Source organism: Gymnogyps californianus, chromosome 16, assembly GCF_018139145.2.
Source record: "Gymnogyps californianus isolate 813 chromosome 16, ASM1813914v2, whole genome shotgun sequence".
Taxonomy (NCBI): Eukaryota; Metazoa; Chordata; class Aves; order Accipitriformes; family Cathartidae; genus Gymnogyps; species Gymnogyps californianus.
In genome coordinates, this window is record NC_059486.1 from 5,352,561 (window position 1) to 5,373,353 (window position 20,793).

At 36.6% G+C, this 20,793-nt stretch overlaps 1 protein-coding gene across 1 annotated transcript in view; it reads left to right on the forward strand.

Annotated features, from left to right (window-relative positions):
* Positions 1 to 20,793, forward strand: part of SPECC1L (sperm antigen with calponin homology and coiled-coil domains 1 like) — a 67,365-nt gene that overhangs the window by 15,366 nt on the left and 31,206 nt on the right. The window contains exons 2-8 of the mRNA XM_050906819.1: positions 164 to 353; positions 5,911 to 6,070; positions 7,056 to 8,689; positions 10,561 to 10,768; positions 17,733 to 17,806; positions 18,329 to 18,504; positions 20,330 to 20,493. Coding sequence (XP_050762776.1) covers positions 201 to 353; positions 5,911 to 6,070; positions 7,056 to 8,689; positions 10,561 to 10,768; positions 17,733 to 17,806; positions 18,329 to 18,504; positions 20,330 to 20,493 — 2,569 coding nt within the window. The 5' untranslated portion in view covers positions 164 to 200. The remainder of the gene's footprint in view (positions 1 to 163; positions 354 to 5,910; positions 6,071 to 7,055; positions 8,690 to 10,560; positions 10,769 to 17,732; positions 17,807 to 18,328; positions 18,505 to 20,329; positions 20,494 to 20,793) is intronic.

Consider the following 20,793-nt stretch of genomic DNA (forward strand, 5'->3'; position numbering starts at 1 on the left):
AAAAAAAGCAAAAACCATTGGTCAGTCACATGCGTTCTGTTTGGCTCTAATTTGTGGTCTTTACGGCTATTCTGGACTTCTGGTCTAAAGTAGAGCATTATAAAAAAAGACGTTGCTTTTCATTTGTATTTTAAATATAAAATTTCTTTTTCTCTGCTTGTAGATTTGTTTGTAAATGCATCATAAACAGACAGCCCAGAATGAAGAAAGCAAGCAGGAGTGTTGGCTCAGTGCCCAAAGTGCCTGGAGTAAATAAAACTCAAACAACTGAAAAAACCAAACCAGAAAACGGCTCCTCAGTGTCTGCAGTAACAAAACTGACCAAAACTGGAACATCAGCATCTCTTTTGAAGGTAATAACCAATAGAACGTTCTGATTATTTATATTTTTTACAATAAAGCTTTAAAAAGAGTAGAATTTTAAGGCATGTCTTTAATGCAGCTTAGACTAGAGGTTTGTTATATGGGTAACTGAAAGGAATTTGGATAGTTACACAGCACTGGGCAGGGTGATAGGAACTTGTGTGGCACTTGTGCTGTATTTTTCATATTGCAGTGTGTGATGTGATGGAAAGCAATATACTTTGCAGAACTTGGCTGTTCTGCAAAAGGAGCAGAGTGGAAGTTGCATTCTGATGAATGTTATTAGTAGTGTCATGCATTATGCTTGAATGGTGTGTCAGTGACTAATGGGATTTGATAAAAGTTATTTACTAATTCTGAAAAAAGAACTAATGAGGTATCTAACATGAGAAACTTTTTGATATCAGTGATCTGTGTCAGGTCAGTGCAGCTGCATTCTTCTAGGTGTTTTGGCCTTTGCTTTGTGTGAAGTATTGCTTGAGCTGAATTTTCACAAGTTGGTTCTTGCTCCTAGAACAAGTTCAAAGGTAGAGGTTTTCTCATATTAGAAAAACAGGGCAGTAGATTTAGGAGCATATGGTTTTCAACAACCAAGAAAAATAAGACGTACCGAGGTGTGCTGGTGTGTAGTTTTCACCTGGGAGCGAACACATCTGGGTTGGATGGATGGTATGAGCCTGCCTGGTCTGCCTCCCTCTCCTGGCATGGAAGCATGGCTGGACCCACCTCCTTTTGCCTTTCTGCAGCCTAGTATGCAGAGCTGTGGCACTGCTGCTGCTGCCCTGGAGCAAATGAACAGAACAAGAAAAAGGGCTGGTGTCTGCAACTGGGACCTGAACCACTGTCAGCTACAGGAAGCCAGATAGGCCATTTAAATAACTGGCAAATAAAGGTCTAAAATTAAAGAAGTGTTAAGGGTTGAGGTCTCTCTGTAATAGCTATGCAGGATTACTGAAGTCAAAAGGTGTGTTCCCTTTCTCTCTTTTCTTGCTTTTCTTTTATGGAAGAATGGTTAATACTTTTGCTGATGAACTTGCAAGCCAGGTTTCAGCTAGATTTTCTCCCAGTGCCCCCCCTTTCCTCTGCCACCCAACATATCTTGCAGTTTTCTTAACTTTAAATAATCTTTTGATGCTTGTTGACACTACTTATTTTGTATGTCTAGAAACCTCTCAAAGAATACAGAAATGAAAGTCCTTTGTAGTTTACTTATCAAGTTTCTTATGTCATACCTCTCAGTGAGATAAAAGAGGAGGATGATCTAACACTGAAGAAATTTGACCCGATATGCTTTCACAATTTTACTTATATTAGTAACACTTCTGGCTATGTTTGGGTGTAGGATTAGAATTTATGACAATTGTATGTTTGAGGCACAATGAAGATTCTTCTCTTAATTACTAAGAGTTATCTCAGCTTTATGTTACAGCCAGGCTTACTCATACAGTTGGATGTCTTTTGCTTGTTAAGCTGCTGTTGTGCCAACTATGTGGCTTAATGACGACTCTTATCTTCTTTGAGTGTTCCATACTTATACAACAAAGTTAGTTGTTTGTATGTTTTTGACTTACTGATACTGGCAAATCACATTTATAATTACTGGCTTGAAAGAAGTTACAAAACCAAGTTGTATTACTTTTAAAATAATTTTTTGTATAGTTTTATATTTGATCTTGTTGATGAAGCATTTGGCACGTTGTTTTCCTCATAGCGGTTGTAGGATCTTCTCTAAGACTTGATGAATCGGTGTGTGTATTATGAATTTCATTATTCATAATATTGAATTAGAAATATTGAATATACAATATTCCTTGACCAAAAAAACAAAAAAAAAGCCGGCATTAAATAACTTTAATTGCAACAGCTTACTAATTTATTCAGTCCTTAAAGTAAGTGTGCATACAGATACAGAAAATTTTGAGTTGTATAGTGAATGAAAGGCCACTATTAAGGAGTAGAAATACACACTTACAGTACTATACCAATCTTAATTCAGTCAGTAATAATGTTGCAAAATTGAAAATTACTTTGTAATTATAGTCTGTTTTTTTCCTATCCCCTTCATGATATAAGCATAGACCAGTGTTCAGCTTTGGGTGGGCTTCTTTCACTATGCATTGTTCCATAGATTTGTCCTTTTTTGTGGAGTTTTCAAAGTGTGTGGACAATGAGCACAGGAAGAAACTGTGAGACCCACCCTTCTGTACTGCTGAACACTGTTCCAGAGGTCAGGCTGTCCATCAGCTTCAGAATGCCTTTTTGTCGGTTACTTCTTTGTAGGCTTTTGGCTCCCACTTTGCCCAGGACTTTTGTAAATGTTCAGCAACCCCCACCACCCTACACACATTATTACACTAGAAGGTTAACTACCAGCCACTGCTAGTTTTAATCTGTCAAAAAATTCTCTGCAAATAACAGTATGTTCTTATTTTTAAGATCATTGTTTTTTTGACTTCTTTAGCTAATGAGCTTGTGATTGTGCTAACACTCACAACTGTAATTAGACGGCAGCTGTACTTCATACAAATGAATTGCAAAATCCAATGCCCCTGAAAAGCCAGGACTTGGACATGAACATTTGAATATTAAAAATTAGAATGTGTTTTCAGTATTCATGTGTCTAGGCTTCAGTATTCTGTTTGCAAAATGCAGTAACTTAATTACAGATTGTTGTGAAGTTTGGTGTTTGAAGCACTCAAATGCAGCAACAGCAAGCATCAAAGAAAATCCCAAGTAGGAATAATTAGATATATATATATAAATGAATTTGAATGAGGTGCAGTAAGTAGGATATACATGTTGAGAAACTAAGATGAAATGAATTGTAGAGGTGATCATTCAAGTTTCGTTGTACTGAAAGAAAGATGTGCGGGGAAAATGGAATATGAATTATATAATTATAAAGTGTTTTTTTATATAGAAAAACAAAATATGCCTGGATGAGCATTTCTCATAATGATATTTTCTAATTTTTCATATTTTAATGTAGGAGTTTTAATGCTAAGCAGGATTGCACTGTTCTCAGTAAATGGGAGAAACTGTTCTTCCTTGAGGAAAAAGCTGTTTAATAAACATATGACATTGATTTTGCTTCCATTAAAAATATACGCTACAAAAATACTTTGATTTTTAAAGTCAAGAATGGTTGCCATTGTGGAGCATTAAGAAGAGAGAGCTGCTGGTTTGTAATTTTTCCAAAGCTTTGCTAAATAGTCTTCTTTGCCAAGAGTATAGTGTTACAGTTTTGAGAAACTGTTTACTAATTGGCTGCAGAGGAGGCAGTGCCTTCCAACCTAGACTAGAAATAGTTTATGGGTAAGTCAGAAGAAGAATGGCTGTCTTAAATTCCTTTGTTCAGCAAGGACTGGAGATGACTAATGTCAGAAAGTGTGTATTTTACTTACCCCCCCCCCCAAGCTGAGTCACATCTTGACCTATTTGGCTTGATAACATGTACTATAAGTGTCTAAAAGCTTAATCTAATTTCCCCGCTCTTTCAACAGGGTAAAAATGCTGACAGCTAATATTCCATTTGAACTATCACGTTTGCCGACTGACTGGCAGATTCAGTAGCAAAATAGAAAAATCATTGTTCTATGCCTTTTTGTAATAGCTTAGTTTAGGTGATAGTTGCATCACAAGGTTGTTTCACTCCCCCTCTATCCCCATGCCCACAAAATTAGTTTAGATTAGATATGAAATCTGATTAGATTACAGGTTAACAGAGGATAGTCATACAGTAGTAGTTTGTGCTCAACTCTTCCTGCCCCCGCCCGCACAAGTGGTGTGGGCTTTGTTGATTTTGTGGCCCTCCAACATTTTTGTTTTCTCGTTGGTACTTACATTGCATCTGCTGTTTTGCACGGCTGTGTGACATAGCAGATCAAGGAACTGATCTGGCTCCTGGGAGGAAGGAGCCCTTTGAAAAGGCTTCAGTTTACACAGCACAGTGTGTAAGCACATGGAGAAGAGCGGGATAGAACAACAGTGGCTTTTTCATAGCAGAAAAGCCAGCTTAGATGCACATCAAACTAAAGCCTCCAAGTAATGTGTTTTCTTCCAGCCTTTTATAAACCTTTTTAGAAGGCTATACCATTTCCTACATGATTCAATAAAAACATTCTTGTCCTAGAGGATTTCACTCTTAGAAATACCTGTTTCTATCTGTAAATTATCTGTATTTCCAACAACTGCATGCAGAGCAAATATATTCTCTTCCCAAGCTCCCTTTTGTTTTGCAGCTGCTCTTTGTAAATGGCACAAATCCCATCCATGCCCTTTTCACAATATCGTGATCAGTGTTCCTAACTGTTCTGAAATTTGTACTTGCACAAAGAAACTATAGAATGGATTAAGATGCAACTTTTTTTTAAATTAAGCAAATGTACCTTCATTTTTAATGTATAGAATCATAATGTCTGGCATATAGTTTTTAACATGAATATGTATGGGAACTAGAAGTTATAAACCTGCAGAATTTGAAAGTCATGATGTAAAGCAAATGGTTAATTCCTAAGCACTACCTTTTAGCTGGGATGCTGGTTGAGACTTCAGATGTGTTATCCAGCTCAATAATACAGGTACTCAAGGAATGCTGCTAACACAGCTGTTTTCTTTTAATTTTTCTTGCCCTTATAACGGGAAGAAAGTTTAGCATATTTAGATTGTTTTACCATTTGAAAAATTGCATTTTAACGAGTTGTAAAGTCTGCCAATTAATACTTAAGAACTTAGTATTTCTAGAGTTTGCTTTATTCTGAAAGATGTATTCTCTATTTGGGAATCTGGTTCTTGAGACTCCTGTGCTTACTGCCTTGTCACATTCCAGGCAGCTTTTGTGGCTAACAGTAGTTTCAGGAACGATCATATGAGGTCAGAGAAAAAGTCCATCAAACAGATAGCCCATCTCTGAGAGTGCCTAGTAAAGAGCATGAAAACAAGGCAAGGATATATGGTGAGAGTGGCTTTTTCCCCCCTCTGAATACTGTCCTAGTCTCTAGTGATTTGTAGCTTAGTATTTTGAGCTAGAAAGGGTATTTTATTAATGTTGGATTGATTTTTGTGGTTGTTTGGTTTGATCTTTTTGTTGTGAATTTGTCCACCAGAAAATGCTTGATCATATTCTATTGAAGGACATTATACTAACTTCCTAGTATTTAGTGGTTTAATTATCTAAGAATTGTCTTCATTTTTATGCTTAAGCAAACTTTCAGTCAAAATTAAGAAGTGTTACACTGTGTTGTGTTACTGTACTTTCCTTTTTTTTTTTTTTTCCCCTCCCCTCCTTGGTATTGAAACATTCATCATTTTGTCTGGGAGAGAGAAGACTCAGTTTCTGTGGTCAATCATATGTAAAGAGTTGAAGTTCAATTTCAACTTACCAACTCTGGACAGTGCAGTGCATTTATACTTCTCAGCATTCTTGCATAGACACTTGACTAGTCAAATATGTACTTTTTAAACTGATGGAATCTTTAACAGAAGAAATATTGGCTATGCAGACTTCTCAGCCAGCTGTCTTAAAGCTGCTTCTTCCCTTTCTTTCAGACTAAGAGTAATGATGACCTCTTAGCAGGGATGGCTGGTGGCGGTGGAGTGACAATGACCAATGGTGTCAAGGCAAAGAAGAGCACTTGTGTATCAACAGCATCTTCAGCTTCAGGGACGACCATGAACAGTCTGGAAAATAAACCCAAAGCTATTGCAGGTACATGGATATATTGATCCTTAAAGATGGTAGTTGGGTGGCTTTTTCTTTTCCTGTTACGTATTGAGGATCCAGGCTGCCTAATGAAATGGTCAGTAAGGCCACGGTCAAATAAAACACCTCCTGTGCTCTTTTACTGTTTTTTAATAATGTAATTGCCTTTTTGGAGGGTGTTCCTTTTAATTTTTTCAGTACTGATTATGCAACTACTATATAAAACTAGATAACATAATTAATCTAGAGAACCATAGATTTGTGTAAAATAATTTAGTTTGTCTAAAAAATCCATGCCACAAGCACTAAATTTTTGAGATGTGATCGCTTGTTGCAGTCAACATTCTGGACATTCTGTATTGCTTTATAGAAATGAAGTAAGAGAGGTTTCAGAAACTATTCAGAAAAGTGAAATTATTTAGTGTGTTATCAATATGGATGGAAATATCTCTTGCCTTCCATTGCTATGTTTTGGATTCAGTAATGCTTGCAAAGCTGTAAAGCATCTGGAAATAAAGTAGTAATAATCTGTCCTTGTCTTTATGAAATGAGATGAAAATATAAAAAACCTTGACTTTCATGTTGGGGAATCATAATATACAATTCATCACTTAAAAGCTTGCATTCAAATCTGCTGAAAAGAGAGACAAATTTGAACTTGTAGGAATAGCATTGCTGCAGTTTTTGTACAATTTATCAGAAGCTGTTGAAGACAGAAAAAAAGAAACTTGCAAATGTTAAACTTTAAGGTCTAACTAATTTTCAAAATACTGGTAAAGCATAGCAATTGGTAAAGCATGTATCAATTAAAATATAACTGCACTGATTCATGATTAAGGTTGTATAAATGTTCAATCTAAATGTATTTTAGGAAATGTATTTATCAGTGTGATTCAGAAAATCAACCACTGTATTGCTGATATAGAATACACAGTCTTCTATTACAGATACTGTATTTTAAGTTAATGTTCCTAACTTTCAAAAAACATAGGTACAAGTTCCACAACTAAGCGTAGCACTTCATCTGGAAATAAAGAGTCAAGCTCTTCTAGAGAAAGAATACGCGATCGTTCTCGTTTAAGCCAGAGCAAAAAGCTGCCTTTGACTGGACAGGGGACCAATGATACAGTACTGGCAAAACGCTCCCGTAGTCGCACCAATCCAGAATCGGATATTCGAATGAGCAAGTCCAAATCAGACAATCAAATCAGTGACAAGGCTGCATTGGAAGCGAAGGTGAACGATCTTTTGACATTAGCAAAAACTAAAGACGTGGAAATCTTGCATCTGAGGAATGAACTAAGAGATATGCGTGCTCAGCTGGGACTTAACGAAGATCAACTTGAAGGTGACGAAAAATCTGAAGAAAAAGAGGCCATTGTTGTCCATCAGCCAACTGATGTAGAGTCTACGTTGCTACAGTTACAGGAACAAAACACTGCCATCCGAGAAGAGCTCAACCAGCTGAAGAATGAGAATCGAATGTTAAAAGACAGACTAAATGCATTAGGCTTTTCTTTGGAACAAAGGCTGGACAACTCTGAAAAACTGTTTGGTTATCAGTCTTTGAGTCCAGAGATTACAGCTGGCAACCACAGTGATGGTGGTGGTACTCTGACATCTTCAGTGGAAGGTTCTGCTCCTGGATCAATGGAAGACTTGTTAAGTCAGGATGAAAACACTTTAATGGACAACCAACATAGTAATTCCATGGATAATTTAGACAGTGAGTGCAGTGAAGTTTATCAGCCACTGACATCAAGCGATGATGCCTTAGATGCTCCATCATCTTCGGAGTCTGAAGGCGTACCCAGTATAGAAAGATCTCGGAAGGGAAGCAGTGGCAATGCAAGCGAAGTGTCTGTAGCTTGTCTGACAGAACGGATACATCAGATGGAAGAGAATCAACACAGTACAGCTGAAGAGCTCCAAGCCACACTTCAAGAGCTTGCAGATCTGCAACAAATAACACAAGAGCTAAACAGTGAGAATGAAAGACTCGGAGAGGAAAAAGTAATCCTTATGGAATCTTTGTGCCAGCAAAGTGACAAGTTAGAACACTTCAGCCGTCAGATCGAGTATTTTCGATCCCTTTTAGATGAACACCATATTTCATATGTAATTGATGAAGATATGAAAAGCGGTCGCTACATGGAGTTAGAGCAACGTTATATGGACCTTGCAGAGAACGCTCGGTTTGAGCGAGAGCAGCTGTTAGGTGTTCAGCAGCACTTGAGCAACACTTTGAAGATGGCAGAACAAGACAACAAGGAGGCCCAAGAAATGATAGGGGCATTAAAAGAACGAAATCACCACATGGAACGGATTATTGAGTCAGAGCAGAAAAGCAAAACAGCGATAGCATCTACCTTAGAGGAGTACAAAGCCACAGTAGCCAGTGACCAGATTGAGATGAACAGGCTGAAAGCTCAGTTAGAGCATGAAAAGCAGAAAGTGGCTGAGTTGTATTCTATACACAACTCTGGAGATAAATCGGATATACAAGATTTGCTGGAGAGTGTCAGGCTGGATAAAGAAAAAGCAGAGACATTGGCCAGTAGTCTGCAAGAAGAGCTGGCACACACTCGCAATGATGCCAATCGATTGCAAGATGCCATTGCTAAGGTAGTGTTTAAAACAAACTTGTATTTTAACATCCTGTATACACCATGACTTACTGTTGGTCACTGTAGTTCTTTTAGAAGTAAAGGATTAATTATGACGTTAATCAGATTGCAGTAGTGTTAGGATTGATTACTTTCTCTTAACCTTTGTTATGAAAATGATGGAGGCCTTTTGAAAAATTATATGGATACAGTCAGCCACAGGGTAGCTGTCGTGTTACTTTTTTAAAATACTGGTATTTGAACTCTGCAACTTATTTCAAGGACCAAACTTAAACAGTATTTAAGATACTGTATGAACTTTGTGCTTAAATTGCATGCCTTCTGCAAGACTTTCAAGGAGTTAGTGCCAAACTGGTGGAAGAGGGATGTCACTGAGAAAGTACTGGGAGTCAGAGTTTGAAGTGATAACCCAGCTGTTGATGACTTCTAGGACCTTTCATAGGTGTTGAGAGAATATTTTGAAGTTTCAGCTTATTCAAGTTGGTGCAGTTAACTTAGAATAAACTAATGATAAAGAAAGCAGGAAAAGTGTCCTCTTTCTCCAAACAAGAAATAACTAATTTTGAGGTAGACAGAGATTTTACCAAATTTAATTTAATTTACTGAATACATATTTTAGTTTTAAATGAAAAAAACCAACATTTTTATAAGCTTTTAAACAACTATTATTAAATATGGCAAATATGCATAGGTTTTTTACTGATGATCCATCCAGGAGCAGCTTGTGTGTTGACTGGGTTTTGGATCGAAATGTGTATTTCTAGTTCTAGAACAACTATTTTGACTCAAATATAACTAATTTATCTAGTAAATATGTCTAGTAAAAGCATTTACCATAATTTAATATGAGAATAAGAATCATAAAATTTATTTAATAACTTTAAGTATGCATTTAAAGGTATTTCTTCCTGATGAGAAAATTTATGCCAAATTTAATGTCTGAACTATATATTAGTTGCAAATCAACATGTTAGTCATGATCACCAGCCAGTTAGAATCAACCTTAATTTGGGAGGAAAAAAAAAATATATATATAATTTTAATAATTAAAGTTGGGTAGTGCTATTAAAATAAAAAATACTGAAACAGATGATTTGAAGCAAGGCATTTTGTCTATTAAAATTGGTGCCTGACTGTGTTGACCCACCCTAAGCCATGACCTAATTTCTCTTGTTTTTCTGACACCCTGTTTTTGCTCTTGGGTTAATGTTACTGTGCCTCTGATCCCAGCTTGTTACTTACATTGCAGTTGCATGAGGCAGGATAACGTAGCCTTGCAGCTCCTGAAAGGGAGATGTCTACTACCTCTTCCTTGCCCTGTTTTTTTAAATTCAGTGCAATAGCTTGTAAGACTCCTCTGGGAACTACTTCAACTCACTAACACATCTCACACACAAATGTGAATCCTGCAACTTGGTTAAGGAAAAGAATCATCTCACAGGTCCATCAACCACTAAAATTGATGCACAGAAGAGAGCAGGCTTTTTTTTTTGGCAAGAGAAAGAAAGGGTAAAGAGCTTTCCCCACCACCTCCTCCCTTTTCCATGGCAGCCAGATGTGAAATTGGATCAGCTGCTCATGAAATCACAGCCTTGGTACTATGGTATCATTGATTCGCTTGAATACAGGATACTGCTGTTAGAATAGCTGGGGAATGCTCATATATTCAGCTTGGGAATAAAAGAGTCTAACTATGGCTCAGGAAAATAGTTGCACTAGAACAATACATTTTTAAAGGCTTACACTTGACTACTTCTCCCATACTTCTTTATGGTTGCAGAAATATATTGTAAGTATGGTAGTTAGAAAACTAAAAGTGTGTTTTAAAATGCAACTAATTTAGTTATGATAAGATATGTTCTTTTTCAGGTTGAAGATGAATATAGAGTGTTCCAAGAAGAAGCCAAGAAACAAATTGAGGATCTCAATGTGACTCTAGAAAAACTTCGAACAGAACTAGAAGAAAAAGAGACTGAGAGGAGTGACATGAAAGAAACTATCTTTGAGTTGGAGGATGAAGTAGAGCAGCATCGTGCTGTGAAGCTTCATGACAATCTCATCATATCTGATTTGGAGAGTAAGTGTTACGAGTTTCTCTTGTGAGAGAAATGATAACTTAAGAACAGCTGAAGTACAACGCTGTAATAGTGAAAATATTTTCACTTGTCTTTCATATGTCTGAATTCAAGTCAGACTGGGCTTTGCAGAACCCTTGTACACTAGGGGAAAAAAATCAAGTTGGCTTTGCTTTTCCAGTCCCGGTAGTAGCTGGTGTGGGAATGAAAACCTGTGAATTGAGAATAAATATCACATCTGATAATGCTGTTTTCAAGTTGTTTTTCAAAGTAGAAGAACGTGTAATTACAGACTTAATAATAGTGCGCTCCTTGTGCATTTTGAAGACTGGATGATTGATTTAGTGTTTGGTGGTTGTTTTTTTTTTTAAGAATGCTCTCTCTTCCGAGTGCCCAAATATTAGGATTTACCAGGTAGCTTGAGAATGTTTATAATTAATGATTTCTCCTACCTGAAGAAAGGTGGTTTTAGTGGAGAAATGGGTGAATGGAGGCCCTAAAAGTTATAAATGTTAGAGCTGACTTGGCAATATGGATGTATTATATATCTCTTTCTGTGTAGATTTGCTCAAGTCATGAAACTGATCTGTGAACCTAAAAGTGAATCTGACAAACTTCAAGCTTTATCTGTTGACTCTTGCCACTGTACAAGAAGTGGTTGGGGCTTATAATGAAATTCATGTTTACTGTATACTTGTCTAGTTCTCTGTGCCTTAGTTCTCTCTCTGATCTCCAAGACCTGCTCAGACATTCCAGACAGGCTGGAGTTCTGCAATTAGTCTCCATCTAAATAAGAACTTGGGCAACTGTACCCTGGCAAGCTGTATTTGCACAGTGCTACTTACAGAATTCAAATATCTGCTATTCTTCCATGGTATACGAAGACTAAACAAGATAGCAAAAAACCCAAAGCATGATCCCTTTTAACTGCAAGGGAAATATTCATAGAAGGGATTTTAAATTGGTCTGCTATCAAGAAAAAGTAGTGTCTTAACCAAGCTAAATTGTTTATTCAACTGAAGCTCAGTGTCTTCAGATATGTGGCTGTCAGCTTGGTTTCCCTAAGCAACCCTTCCTTATCTTGAAAGACAATCACTGTTTCTCTGTAGAAAATTGCTTTAGGTTTTTATTCTGCAATTTTTTTTTTGCTCTTTCTGTTCCAAAACCAAAGACAGACATTTACTTGGGAGCAGGAGCTGAGGCACATGGTCAGTGGCTCTGACTTTGTTCCTGAAGTAATTTTATAGCAAAGTCTTAAAAAGGTTGAACACTTTTCTACTTGCATTGTTTTGTCCATTAACTGAAATACATTCATACAGAAAAACAGCACCATAGTCAAGTAAACATTTAGGTATCTGCCTAGTAATACCTGATTACAAGGCAACTCTAGTTTTTAGATGCTTCTGCTTTGAGGGTACAAAACAGCTGTCAGATATTTAACTTAAACTGGTAAAAATTCAGGCAGACAAACCTCTGCCTGGGCAGAAATTTTCAACAAAAATTGCGACAGTCTTTGTTACTCATTGCTCTTGAAATAGTTTGGAAAATTCAGCTGTACTAGCTAATGGCCTGGTGTGATCCTTTAGGGAAGAAAAGCAGTATTTTAGTTATAGGCAGGAAGAAGGAGGGTGGCATCTAGTGGCAGTAAGAAAGGATGGCACCCGAAGAATAGTATAAACTTAAAAAAATATTTTTCTCTGACCACTTTAAAACGATGTTCATTATGGTTTCATAATTAAACCTCATACAGGAGTTTCTTGGTGGTGGCCTCTAAGTAGTGACAGCAAAGAACAGCGTCTCAGAAAATCTGGGACTTGGAGGTAGTACATACAATGTATAAAAGACAGAATTTTAATAATTTGTATTAAAGTGACAGAAAAGCACATCTTAACAGTAGCAAGTTATCTTATGCTGATCAGACTTTGGGTCAATTCTGGTATTCTGTCAGCCAAATGTATAATGCCTGTGCTTTTAAACATGGAGAATTTAGTGTAGGTTTAGGTATTATAAAGCACTAGTTAGAAGAATGGTGCTTTTTCAGCCTAAAATAACCAGGTGTAATAAAGATCCATAAAGGTTTTCTCTAGTAAACTTTTATTTTAGGTTTTAAAATATAAGGAAATCTAACCTACCCTTTAAGGAGAGAATTTGCCTAACGGCAAAGTCACTGGGTGAATGAAAGTGATGCCAAGACAACTAATAAATGACAAGTGATAAGTGATGGAAAATTATCACTTAAAGAAGTCACAAAAGACAGACTTTACAGTTAGGAGAAAGGTGCTTCATAGATGAGGTGGTGAGTGTTCATTCAATTTAATGGTTAATCAATACTAAATAGTAATGCAGGAATGTGAAATGCTGTAGCACTGGTACTTAGGGCATGCTTCATTGTGAGCTTTCCAAACACCAAAAAGCAGCACAATGAACATATAATGAAACATTTTTCACAGTAATCTGAATATTGAACAGTCACATTTTAGCTGTTAATATGTCTGCCTGCAAAAACTGGGATCTCTTTGATGTGGACAGTAGAATGTAAATTGCATTGATTAAAAACATACGGTATGTTCCTGATGTCCATCCAGATGCAGCAGGAACTGTAGTCAGTGGCAGCTGAACTCGTTACTGGTGGGATGAGGAGTTTTAAGCGTAGTGCTTCTGTATTGTAGCTAAAAAGTCTAAGAAATATTAAAATAACCTGTATGTTTTATATCCTCACTAGTGTGCTGAGATGAAACGACATGTAGTCGCGATGAGTCTGTATGTACCGGAGTGGAGGTGGGGGTCTGGGAGAAGGCAGGGCAGGCTGGAAGTCGGCAGGGGAGGCGGGCATTGCGCTAGATGGCGTGTTTCCTCTGGTTTTCATTTCTGACTTCAGAAAAACTTTCAGTAGTCAGGTAGCCAAGCTGCCACATTAGTCATCTTCGATGACTAAGGGGAAAAAAGAAACCTATTATTCTTCCAAGCAGTTAATAAGTGTTTGTGGGGAAATTTTTTCAGATAACTTTGTCTCCTGATTTGCAGAAAATTGGTATTTGTAGGTTAGCTTATCAGTTGTCAGATGTTTCTTCTGAAGCCTGAAAATACTCATTGCATGTTCACTTAGCACAAGGTACACGTGCTAAACATATCAGTTCTCTTAGTCCGTAACTATTTAAGTCAGTAAATTTTTTGGACAAGGGTAGGTGAGCAAGAAGGTTGATATATCTAATGTTCAGTGAATAAATAGTTCTTTTATGGAGCTGACAGCATTAGTTTTTAATTCTGCTATATCTCATTTTGAAAAGGATCTTGACAGCAGTTGTGAAACTAAATTTTTACATTACCATGTTTAGGCCTTTCCTACCATAGTGTTGGAAAAGTCAATTGGATGTTAGTTTTCTAATTGTTAGTACTTCTTTTTTCCACTGGTGTTAGACCCTTAAAAAATTCAGCTTTCTTGCTGTATAGACCTATTGTCTGACAGTGATAAGCTCAAAAGCAAGATTGATATGCAAATTGCGTGAGCTTTGGTATATTTGTAACCAGTGCCTCTTCCTTATATAAGGAAGCTATAGCTCTTAAATTAACTGTAATGCTGGCACTACTCCGTGTAGATGTGATTATAACGGGATAGCCATTTCTATGCTAAAAAATTGAAATGCTATCCTCGTATAAGGCAAACCAATGTAACTAGTACAAAAACTGCGAGAATGCCCATTGTGAATTTGCCTGTGTTGGGATTACTTGATTTAGTGTTGTTTATCAGGAATTGCAATGTCATGTTTTGAAACTACTATGCATATCTGAACACTGCAAGTCTTTTTTTCCTTTTTTTCTTTCTTTTTTTTTCCCCAGAGACTATTGAAATTAAACAATTGAATGTTGATACTCATTTTTATTTCATAGTGATAAATTCTAACTGCTAATTATAATTAGTAAGAGTTATAGATACAGAATGCAGTGATACTTTTTCTCTGGCAGCCTTACAAAATTCAGATGATATCTTAGTTTCTTCCTCCCATCTCCAGCCCTAGTTGTAATGTTTTTCTTTACCATTTGTAGTCTGCATTTCCCATAATTTATTTTTCTACCTTTTAAAAAGCAAGGCCCTGTCAAACTGTGATTTAAATCAGTATCATTTTGTGAAATGTAGACATAATTGAATCCTGCAGTAAAACACAAGCAGCTTGCTGACTTGCCATTTTTGATTATCCTATTCATTCATCAGAATGGTCTCCTTGTTCTTCACTTACCCTAAAAAATAGTTACTTTTCCTTTTATCTCAGTCCTCTTTCTTGTCTATGCTCCTGAAAAGGAGGAGACTGGATAATGGTAGAAGAGAAATACCTGTCCTACCATACTGAAAATTGCAGCACATACAGGTGGAAAGGATTTGTGTGTGTTAGAGAAGAATTGTGGAGGTTGTGAGGATGCAGAAAGGAAGGATACCACAAGGCAGCAGTAGAGAGAATTACTGCCTATGTGCCTATTTTGACTACTCAGATTTTCAGGCTGTAATTGGTGACACAATGCAAAGAATGGAGTTCAGGCTGTAAGAGGTGAAATCACTTATCTTAGTCTTAATTTCTCACTACGTTTCAAATTCAGTTGCAATTTGGTAGTTCTTTTCAGTTTGGTTTTTTTGGTTTGTTTTTTATTTTTGTAAAATCTCTTCAATTGCTTGGGGGAGAAGACTGTTTCCAACAACTGCTGTAAAGTGCTCTGTATTGTTTATAGTAACTGCAGAGTATTCAGACCATTGTGTTTTACTTCAAAGCATAAATATACTAAAACTTAACGGTGCGTTTCATATCTCACAAAAGCTCAAAACAATGGCATTACACAAGCTTTAACTCTGGATGCATTTATAGTTTCTGGTTTGTGGTTATTTTTAGATTAACTATAGCTTGCTTTTAGTAGTAGAACAAATTTTATTTTTAAAAACACATTTTCTTTGAACTGTCTTTAGAAGAGAAAATGGTCATCCACTAGATTTTTTTCAAAATGCTAGTGGAAGCTCTTTAGGGCATGTTGACTTGCACTCACTGTTGAAAGTTATCTAATTTGCAGCAGATTTTTTTTAGCATGTGTTTAAAGGAAAAAAGGGTGGGGAGGGGGAGCGACTTTTATAACTTTGACCTAAAGCTGGCATCTCAGTGCTGACTTTAGCTCAATCAAGTTGTGTATACAGAGACAAGCTAAAAATTGGAGGGCTTTGCTTAAATATCATGGTAGCATGAGATTTGAGTGGCCCACTCTGTTAGGCTTATCTTCAAAGCTTAAAGATCAGTTGGATGCATCTTAAAATGCGCAGTCTTATACGGAGGAGATAAATACAGAAATATCTGTGTAATTTTAGAGTTTCAACTTTTCCAAGCCTGAAAGGTTATCATGTTTTCAGGCCAACTGAGGTTTATATCATTCTTGTAAAGAAATTAGCTGTGGCATTAAAAGCCTCTGTACTTGGGACTGTTGAGGCAAAACTCAAGAATTTCTTCTGATGAAGAAACCAAAAGGAATTCCATGGCTGAAAAACTGAAATGTTCTTATGAGCATAGCTGAGGCTCCTGAATGTACACATCAGCATAAATAAGCTTAAATCTGTTCTTAGTCTTTGTTACATCTGATTTAAATACTTTTGAAATGCTTACTATTTTCCATTTAGCCTGCCGTAGTCTCATTTTTATTGTTAAGAAAAGCCCTTTGACAAAAGACCAGGAGTACTGAAGGTATAGGCTTACTTGGGAGGACATTGGTAGGTATTGGTAGAACGAGTGACTGAATAAGCCCTGGTTTAATGCTTTTCCTGAGACCTGATACCCAAATAAAAGCACTGGAAAGTTTTTTCATGTTAGAAAATGAGAGCCACAAAACTTTACTGTATCAGTCTGTTTGTATGAACATATATACCTATCTTCTGACTATTCAAACATTTATTATGCAGTTCCATAGATTTTTGCCGAGGTTTTGTATTTTGAACAGCCTAAATGTATTAGGCACCTTCAATCTTTTTGTGGAAAAAGCATTGTTAATGTACAGGAAAAATATTTATTTCCAGCAGGTCTTGGAATCATGAACCTGAACAAAAAAAATGCATTCAAGTCAGTTGGCCTATCATTTTTACAGTTTGGAAATAGCTGCACGATGCTATAGAAATAAAACATCCTAGAATCCAAGGATCAGTGAAGTGACACACTAATTAGAAATTTATGCTGTGTTCTTCTTCATTAGTTGCGTAGTTATAAGAATGGAATAATCAATCACATTGTCCTTGTGTATTGAATAAAGTAACAAATGAATAATGATTGCAGTAGCCAGTCTGTCAGACGCCACATGAGGAGTTGGTTGTGATCAAGCTGCATGCCCTTTTGTATAGCTGCTGACAGATTTAGGGGACCATCTCTTTCCTAACATGATATCATAGACTGTTTGTCCCTTTGCTGTAAATATAGCTTGCTTCAACTTCAAATAGTAGCTTGATAGACAAGAATGTAAGATTCTTGAGGACATGAGTAGAATTTTATCCCATTGAAGGCATGGCTGTGAGTGTGATGTCAGCTGCTTTGTGGCAGGGAGTAAATTGTGAATCAAAAGGCTTTGTGTAGCTGCAGCTTACGATTGAAGGGGAAAACCCCCAGACATCCATGTTTTTAGGGTCCTTCCATGTTAAATTACCTACCTTGTTTATTTGCTCTTTGTTATTGCTTTGTCATTTTAATATTGTGAAGGATAGAGAAGAGACTGGGATTTGTATAAGAATTGAGTTTGCTTATGCTGTTCCCCTCACCATAGAGAAGTATGTACCTATTGACAGTTACTGTCAAATTATTTCTGCTTATACTATTTTTCTCCAGATGGCTTTGGTTATAAAAATGTATTCTCTGAGTAAGTTTTTAAAAGCATTTGCAGGTTTTTTCAGTTACTCTTTTTTAAGTAAATAGATCCCTGACTGAGATCTTACAGAGAATTTGATTTTCTTTCCAGATACAGTTAAAAAACTTCAGGACCAAAAGCATGACATGGAAAGAGAGATAAAGAATCTTCACAGGAGACTCCGGGTAGGTTAAAACCTAAAAACTCAATAAATTGTAAACTTGGAATGTCATGAGACCTGCATGTGAAATTGTGAAAAGGTAAAATGGTTAGATGTAATACCATTAAAATAATTACTTCTGAGAGACAGGCATCATATGGGAATATATTTACTAACCTACAGACACTAAAGAATTAACTTCTGAAAAATTCTCAGTGTCACAAAGATATGGCGTTGGGCTTAGGAGAAAATGTTTCTGTGTCTTCTGATGCATAGTTTAATATTAATTCCCCCCCCCTCCACTTTGAACATTTTCTTTGTTTCTAGAAAAGAAATTCATGACCTTGGAAGTCTAGTTATTTCCAGCAAAACTTCAATTTAACTTGTAAGTTAGGTTGTGCCTAATGCCAGAGATGAGTGCCTTTGTCATTCCTGTAAATTGTTTCCTGTAACAGCATAGGGTAACTATGAATAATAAGGATAACTTTTATTTTTAACTTCAAAATTCTTGCTGCTGCTTTCAATTTAAAGTTTTATTTACTTACAGGAGGAGTCAGCAGAATGGCGTCAGTTCCAGGCTGATCTACAGACTGCAGTGGTTATAGCAAATGATATAAAGTCTGAGGCCCAGGAAGAGATAGGAGACCTGAAGCGTAGATTACATGAAGCTCAGGAGAAAAATGAGAAGCTCACTAAAGAATTGGAGGAAATAAAGTCACGCAAGTATGCAAAACACAACAGGGATATTGTCTTTTTTGTAGGGGGGGTACAATTTTGGAAATCCAGTATCTTAACTATTATTGAGACTGCAGAAGTTCGTAAATCCTCTTACTGTGAGGATCTGTATTTCAACAAGCTGCTTTACCAGGCTTTCAGGGGTTGAAATAGGTAAACTTATAAGAACCATATTTGTTTCTTTATGCTGTATACTTAATCCATCCAAGAATATTCAGTTTGGCGCTTTTGCAAAACTAGGTTGCAATCGAGGATTTTTCCCGTTTAACAGCTGGACATGATTTAACTTCCCTCAGTGTGAAAAACAAGCAGTGTTGGCTTTTCTGTACCATCATTAATACTTCTTATTAGCAGCCAAGGCTTTCGGAATGGTTAAAAATACAGCTGGATTTTTACCTGAGAAAAAACCTTCGTCTAATTCTGCATGTATCTTGTACTGTTTTCTTTCCACTGATAATTGTTTCTGGGAATAATTAGAGATGCTTTGTGTATAAAAACATTTTTAATAAAAATAATTCAAACTGTCATGTATTGTGGCTTGAATTAGGTGCTACAGTTATTTGGAAGCTGAGTTACACGTCTTTCGGAAGTATTAAAGTCCCCAAAACCATAGAATAGGAACATCTTGGACAGCACCGTTTGAATCCTGACTACGTTGTCTCTAGGGATTGAATACATGTATAGCTTACAATTACAGTAATGATGTTTGTGATGTGTATATATTAAACAATATTTTTCCACATGGATGAACATTTTGTAGGATACATGACACTTAACCCAGCATCCAGTAGGATATGAGATGATGCAGGCTATGGAACTTGGGGAAAAGCAGATGGTAGGAAGAGCAGACTGGTTACACTGAAAATGGAAAATTATCTGGATGGATGAGTGGTGGGCGTAAGGCATCTTATCTGAAGTAAGATCACCAGACTAAGTAATATGAACAATTCTTACTAATACATTTGAGCCAGAGTTGTAATTGTTCAATTCCTGCTTGCAAGTGAACCTTTGAGGTTACAGTTGCACTTTTGGAGGTAGAACTGGCTTGCTGATTCCGGTCAGTATATTTATTATTATCTATACACAAGCATCTTTTGACGTTTGGTTCACTGCGGACAAAGAACGAAGAGGCAACTGAATCAGATGCCTTGGAAGTGGTATAGCTACTGCATTGGAGGGAAGGTGGTAGGAAAGTCTATTACAATGTCTGAAGCAAAAATCAGTCAATGTTTAATTAGTGCAGACTGTAGAAAATAGGCTGCTTCAAACAATTCTTGTCTTGTGAGTGACACTGAATACAATAACCACCATAAATATTCTGTACTAAAAATCTAATTTTTTTTTTAATGGATTCATATGCTGCCTAAAGATGTATGCCAGAAATGTATTCTTACCTCCTTAGTATTCATTTAAATTGTTTTCTGTTTATGCAGGTGGAAAAAAAATTCTCCCCTCCGAGATTATTATTTTAATGTGAAATGGTGAAATCCTTAAGGCTCATTTTTTTCCATCCATGTGTATGTGTGTGTGTGTGAGAGAGAGGAGCAGGAATTAAGCCTTAAATCAAGTATTGATTTGATAGACTTTTCACCTGGTGCTTAAGCTCTCTTGCTGACAAATAGTAAGAACTTACAGTGATTATTTAGGTTGATAATCTATTTCTAAATTACAGTGGAAAGAAAACTAGGTTAATGTAATGACCAATTCGGACCATAGATTTTAATTTGGGTTCAAATTTGTGTTGATTTTTTTAAGACTGTGCATGTTAAAAATGTTTTTTAAATGCCTTAAATGGGCTGCATATTGATTTCAGGCAGGAAGAGGAACGTGGTCGAGTGTACAATTACATGAATGCTGTAGAGAGAGATTTGGCAGCTCTGAGACAAGGAATGGGCCTGAGTCGCAGATCATCCACCTCCTCAGAGCCAACTCCTACTGTAAAAACACTCATCAAGTCATTTGACAGTGCCTCCCAAGGTAATTATTTTCAACCAGTGTAGTAGCTGTACCAAGTTACGATTTTGCATGTGTTGATATGGACACTTCTAATGGCTTAGCTAATTGAAAGGTAAGTTGTTTTATTGTACTGTCATGACCTGTAAGTGATGGCTGAAACAAACCAACCTAAACTAGATTGCACAACAGATTGTTCACTGTGGTTAAGTGCAAGCATCCTTTTTTTGTCTTGTCTTTATTTTTTTCTGTATTGTCGCATTGCCAATGACTCATATGCTAGATGCTTTGATTCAATGCTCCCGTAGATTAGAAATACATAAA